The sequence below is a fragment of the Lipotes vexillifer genome, unplaced genomic scaffold (genome assembly GCF_000442215.2).
Source record: "Lipotes vexillifer unplaced genomic scaffold, Lipotes_vexillifer_v1.1 scaffold156, whole genome shotgun sequence".
Lineage (NCBI taxonomy): Eukaryota > Metazoa > Chordata > Mammalia > Artiodactyla > Lipotidae > Lipotes > Lipotes vexillifer.
The window spans coordinates 385,761-392,463 of NW_006770074.1; the positions used below are offsets into that span (position 1 = coordinate 385,761).

The window sequence follows — 6,703 nt, forward strand, 5'->3', positions numbered from 1 at the left end:
TATATATATATATATATATATATATATATATATATGTATGCATTTATTTAAATTTATTTATTTATTTTTGGCTGTGTTGTGTTCTCATTGCTGTGCGTGGACTTTCTCTAGTTGCAGCGAGCAGGAGCTATTCTTCATTGTGGTGAGTGGGCTTCTCATTACGGTTGCTGCTCTTGTTGCAGAGCACGGGCTTTAGGTGCAATTGTTTCAGTAGTTGTGGCATACAGGCTCAGTAGTTGTGGTGCATGGGCTCTTAGTTGCTGCGGCATGTGGGATCTTCCTGGAGCAGGGCTCGAACCCACGTCCCCTGCATTGCAGGCAGATTCTTAACCACTGCGCCACCAGGGAAGTCCCCAAGCATCTTTTCATCTGCTTATTGGCCGCTTGTATATCTCCTTTGTGAGGTGTCTATTCAGATCTTTTGTTTATTTGTTATTGGGTTGTCTTATTATTGGGTTGTAAGGGTTTTTGTGTGTTCTAACATCAGTCCTTTGCCAGATTTTTGTATTGTAAACGTTTTCTCCCAATCTGTGGCTTGCCTTTTCATTTGCTTAATAGTGTCTTTTGAGCAGCAAGTTTTTAACTTTGATGAAGTCCAATTTCTCCATTTTATAAATGGTTAGTGCTTTTTTCTTGCCCCAGGAAATCCTTGCCTACCCCAAAGTTGCAAAGAATTTCTCCTACGTTTTCTTGTAGATGTTTATAGTTAAACTGTGGTTATAGTTTAGCTTTCACGTTTATGCCTATGATCCATTTCGAAATGATTTTGGAGTCTGGGCCAAGGTTCGTTTCTCTCCATATGGGATACAGCACAGACTGGAGAAGTGGGAGAGCTGAGGTCACAACATGTTTTCCAAAAAGCATCTGAAGGCATAAGCGTACCCTGGGAGAATAAAAAAAAGCTAGAGGGTGGGATGTGGAAAAGAGGGTCTAAAATAAAAATACTGAGAAGAAAGCTGAGATTTTGGGTCCTTGCTTCCCTTCTCTGTTCCCGATATTCTCTCCAGAGGCGCCATAGGACAGTGATGGCTGATGGGCACCAGCTGGAGTCTGAAACCTTCTTTCGTATGCACTGGAACTGTGGCAGGATCATCCTGCAGTCTCCCAGTGGATGCTTCTTGGGCATCGCAGCCAATGGCCTGCTCGTGGCCAGTGCCTCCATGCCAGGTGAGCGAAGCAGCCCTTGCCAGGTTATTCCAAGTCAGAGACGCTTTCAGAGGGAGCGGGTTTTATGGTAGAAAGACCACTGGAGTTGGGGTCAGAAGATTTGGGTCTGTATATCTGCTGAATCACTGCCTTTTCATCATCACTTGGGCAAACCACTTCTCTGAGGCTCAGTTTCATTGTCTCCATCATCAGTGGAGGTGACAGCCAACCTGCCTGCCTCACAGGGTTATCCTGAGGATTAAATAGATCCACACATCTCAAAGGAAGGAAGAATATTAAAATTTCTTGGCGTCCACGCTGTACTAAGTGCTTTCACAAACATTTCACAAGCACCTAGCGTGAGACCTGGCACATAGCTAGTGTTCACTAAATATTAAGATAATTGATGACACCCTTCTGCCATTAGTGCCCGTCTTCCTGCTTCCATCTGGGAAAGCACCTAGAGGCAGCCCATCCAGATAACTTCTTCCTGTTTCTTCCAGGCCCAAATGAGGAATTTGGGATTCAATTAGCCAACCGCCCCTTCCTCGCCTTGAGGGGACGGTATGGGTATGTGGGCACCTCGTCACAACACGACCTCCTGCAGTGCAATGTGGATCAGCCCGACTGCATTCACCTGCTGCCGTGCCGCCAGGGCATCTACCACTTCCAGGGGGAGTAGCTCTTTTCCTTCACCCCTGGGTTCATGGTCTAACCCAGCCTTAGCCCCAACTCAGACTTCAGGGCCTGCCACTCAGGGCCTACTTATATAAAAGGAAAAGCAGAGTTTCTGTTTGCTTTTACACTTCAAGGCCCCCAGAGTGGGGGCGGGGGGGGGGCGTGCAGAACAGAAGCCAGCCCTCCTGTGTTTCTAGAGAGGGACCTGCCAACACAGGCAGCGTAGGGTGGTCCAGGAGGGGTGGCGTGCCTCCTGGGAGCCTCTCAGAGGCTGTACTGAGGGAGGCTTTCCTCCAGAATGGCCCACCGACCTGAGCTCTTCCCTCCACAGCACCGGGTGGGTCCTTCTGGTCAATAACACCCTTTGGCACTTTTCGCCCTTGGGGAAAGTTCGCCCTCAACTTCCGTATAGAGCTTCAGGGCAGCAACTTGCTCACGGTGCTGGCACCCAATGGCTTCTACATGCGATCTGACCGAAGTGGCACCCTGTTGGCAGACAGCAGAGACATTACCAAAGAGTGTGTTTGGGAATTCTAGGTAAGGTAAAGCGTGTAAGGACCGGGGCGGTGGGGGCGGGGGGGGTCTGGGACCAGGAGCTGAGGAACAAGAGAAGGAGAGAGGAGGGTGGGGAGGCAGGTGGCAGTTAGACCAAAAGGCAGCCCAGGCTGACTTCTGTCTGACAGCTCGATCAACTCCACACATTTATTCTGAATCTGTGCCTCTTCTCTCAGGGCTTCTAGACCGAGACTTGCTGGAGAGAGGAGTCAGATCTAGGTTTCTCACTATTATGTCACGCTGACACTTGTGCTTGCCAGCCAGGCTGCAGGGCACAGGAAGAGGTGTACCTGTGTAGCTCTCTTCATTAAGATGTGGAGTTTTGCCCCCTTTGTAGGGAAGACGGGTAACTTTGGTGGGTATTCTTTCCACCCTATGCACTTTCTACCCCTATGCCCCTGGATCCTTGGGGTGCTGATGGCACCCAGATATTTATCTGCAGCCCTGACCCTTCTGCTGAAGTCTAACCTTATCTCTTTCCAACTTCCTGATTTTTTTTTTTTTTTTTTTTTTTGCGGTACGCGGGCCTCTCACTGTCGTGGCCTCTCCCGTCGCGGAGCACAGGCTCCGGACGCGCAGGCTCAGCGGCCATGGCTCACGGGCCCAGCCGCTCCGCGGCATGTGGGATCTTCCCAGACCGGGGCACGAACCCGTGTCCCCTGCATCGCCAGGCGGACTCTCAACCACTGCGCCACCAGGGAAGCCCCCACCTTCCTGATTGACAGTTGGCTTGACTTCATCCTGCCATCCCCTCCAAATCAGCCTCCTCACCCTCCCCTTCAAAGGTGATTCTTCCTGCCCTCCCCACGGCCATCTAGGGCACTGCAGTCCTCGCAAACTCTCAGGCTCAAGACGCCGGCACCATCTCTCCTTCCTCCCTTACGTTCCCTTCCCCAAACCCTGAAAACTCAGGTGCTTAACAAGTGCCTCTTGAGTGCTCGCTCCTTCTTCATCGCCGTCGCCAAGGCGGGGTTCCAGGCTTTCCACCAAGAGCCTACACTGCAACAAGGGCTCCCCAGCAGCACTCCCTGCCACCAGGCCCATTCCCACCCGATATCTTCTCCTCTGCAAGTTCACTTTCCTAAGATGCTGCCTCCATTCCATCATTTCCTGTTCACAGCTCTTCAGGACACCTCAGTGCTCTCAGCCTTGTCCCTTCACCATCGACCTCGCTTTCCTGGCTTGGGAACTCATGAGGATGTTGCAGAAAGAGATAGCTTTTGATATTGTATTAGACCTGGAACCAAAACTAACAAGGTGTGGTCCTTACTAGCTCTGTAACCCCAGGGAAATTGCTCTAACATGTCTAGGCCTTGGTTTCCTTATCTGTAAAATGGGAATAATATCTACTTCATAGAGTGGTGTGAAGGTTCAATGACCATATGCCTCTAGATAGAGATCCCCGTGTACATTCACTCTTTTCCTTCATTTTCTACCAGTTTTCTGCACAAACCTTTTAACTGTGGCAGACTGGGGAAAATACAGTGAAATCCCACTGGGCCTGTTTTCTTATCTATTCCGTGAAGTATTTGGATCGAACTAAATTTCTCAGGCTCTTTCCAGGCCTAACATTCTAGTAGACAGTGTATCAAAGTGGTTAAGAGCTCATTTCTGGACTCAGAACTGGGTTCTAATTCGATGTTTATCAGTTAAACCTGTTGTTTGATGTTGGGCAAATGAACCTCTCAGAGTCTGCTTCTTGTGGGTAAAATGGCAATATAGTGTTTATCTCGTGGTATTATTGTATTACATGAGCTGATGATAGTGAAATGCTTAGTAAACAGCCTGGCACCTAGCACACTCTCACTCCATCAGACGTCTCCCCCGATCCAGTTTGAATTCTTAGTAAATCTAACCTGTTGACTGTAGTCTTCCTGTGAATTCTGATGCAACTTTGCACCATTCATTGGATTTTAAAAAATCACTTCTACTGCCTTTTCCTATAAACTAACCTCACCTCTGTCCTTGTGATCCCTCATCAAGAATGGAACAAATCACTTTATTCTCTCTCTTCCCACAGGATCTCACCAGGTTTTTCCTAAAAGCCAAAGATCAGCAAATGACCGACTGAAGGTTTCTATTTCCACTTGCCTCCCAGGTCGATGGGATGCCACCTACCAAAATCCAAATCCTCCAGGAGAAACTACTACACTAAACCGAACAGGAACCCCAGAGTCAAGATCCATGAGAAGAATATCTGTTACACAACTTTTCCTACCCAGTTTAGCAAAACACCTGTTTCGAGTAACAATACATCACAAAAGCCCACCCCCAAGACCCTGGTGTGCCTCTGACTTGTGAGTAGGGGTGTGGATGTGGGTGGCGACTGACACCTCGGTCACTCCAAGTTCTATCCAGAAGAGGGGAGACCAAATGGTAACCTATTCTTCTATTGATTCTCTGCATCCCCTCCAGAACCACTAGACTTTTCCCAGTGATCCCATGAGGATCCAGCCTTGCCCTGAAGGATTCAGAAACCAGATATGACTAGATGTTCTTCTGGCTTAGAACAAAGGAAGGATTATTAATGGTCATAACAGCTTATGTCTCTATAGCCCACCCTCCCTCCAAAGCTTACCAACCATCCCACCTTACCATTACCTTTGGTCCAATCAGTTGGACACAACAGGTACTTTCCCCATCACTGCCTACCTCACTGTTTACAGGGAGCTGAAGTGATTTGCCCGTGACTGGGACCTCTGACGCAATTCTCCAATTAGAGTAGACCCTAACGTCCATGGCTCTTTCCATCAAAACGGTTTCCAAAATGACTGTCATTCTTGCACTGTCTTCATAACTTTGGCTTTTATTTACCTACCGTCTACCCTATTAATGTCTTTCTTGACATACACTCTTAAGTACATTTATTTTAAAAGGGATATTTTGATCACTATCATAAAATGGAAGACCAGAATCACTTGCCATGAATAGAAAGTGACCATGAAAAGAAATACAATGAAAACAAAGTGATGTTTCAAATCTTAGATTTCCCTTCCTTGCCCAAGGCTCAGAGACTCCCTTTCCCTCTGTTAAAAAAGTAGATTAGCAACTGTTACAGAGGGGCTAAAGCGTAGGACCAAAATGAAAATTTTCTCTTTGACACAATCAGAATTGAAAGGGAGTGGAAAAGGGAAAATTTTTCTCATTGTTAACCCAATATTATTTAAAGCAGCATCCAGACAGTTCCCAAAAGTTTCTCAAATACCAGTGATGCATGACCCCTATTGCATCATCCCATAATCAGTGCGTGGTTTATAAGTCCACTGAGGAGAGAACCTGAAACCGGAACATGAGAGAGATTCTGTTTGGATAGAGGAAAATGATGTCAAGTTTCTGGAAGTATGTTTCTCCTCAAGAATATGAAAGAATTCTGTAAACATTTTAATCCAATTTAAAAAGGTTGCAAACTCTAGAGACCAGGGCATCTCCTTTCCTGCAGAACATTAAGAACAGGCCAAAGATGTGGAGTGGAATATAGTCTTCAGAGATAAGACGTTGGGGGTCATTTAGTGGAGAACCCCTTCCTCAGCTTTCCATAAATACATCTACACACTGAGAAGCACGGGCATGCATGTGCCCGGGGACACACACACACACACACACACACACACACACACACACAGAGGTATGCCCTGCTCCCCGAAAGTGGTCATCCATCCTCCACTTGAATGGTGCTCAGCCATGGAGCCTCAGATGACAGCTGCTTCCATTTCTGAGGTCAGTTTTGTTGCTGAAGTGAAGGGCATATTCTCAGCTGTACTGTGAATGCTGTCACCCCACAAAACGTCGTCCATTTCCTTGAGCGGTCTGTCCAGCAGGGTCCCCAGCTTGAAGGCAGAGAAGGCAGGGCGGGGCAGGCTGCACTCGATTACCCTCGGAATTTCATTCTAGATCTGTGCTGTCCCATAGAACTTTCTGTGCTGATGGAAATGTTCTATAAAATTTACTGTCCAATACAGTAACCTCGGGCACATGTGACTGCTGGGCATTTGATTTGGGGCTAGTGTGACTGAGGAGCTGAATTATTTATTTTATTTCATTTTAATTGCACTTTAATAGCCACATGTGGTCAGTGGCTATTTACTGAGCCCCACAGCTCTAGAGTATTTGATGATAAAGAGACTTCCTGAAGGACAACTTCTGCACTTGTACCTGTCACAGATGGGAGTAAACAAACATGCCCCCAGTCCCCCCCTACCCTGCTTTGCACCATCATCATTCCATCCCCTGCTCTTCAAAAAGGAAAGAATTTGGAGGGATGAGCCCATCCCCCATTCCAAATATCTCCTCTGTCCTCCTTTCCCCCCATAGCCCTCTCTTTCCC

At 47.4% G+C, this 6,703-nt stretch overlaps 1 protein-coding gene across 1 annotated transcript in view; it reads left to right on the forward strand.

Moving 5' to 3' along the window:
* The window catches only part of FSCN3 (fascin actin-bundling protein 3), a 6,478-nt gene extending 4,117 nt beyond the window's left edge, over positions 1-2,361 (forward strand). Inside the window, exons 4-6 of the mRNA XM_007446004.1 lie at positions 1,008-1,167; positions 1,650-1,818; positions 2,154-2,361. Of these exons, the coding sequence (XP_007446066.1) occupies positions 1,008-1,167; positions 1,650-1,818; positions 2,154-2,361 (537 nt within the window). The remainder of the gene's footprint in view (positions 1-1,007; positions 1,168-1,649; positions 1,819-2,153) is intronic.
* Positions 2,362-6,703: the final 4,342 nt, after the last annotated feature.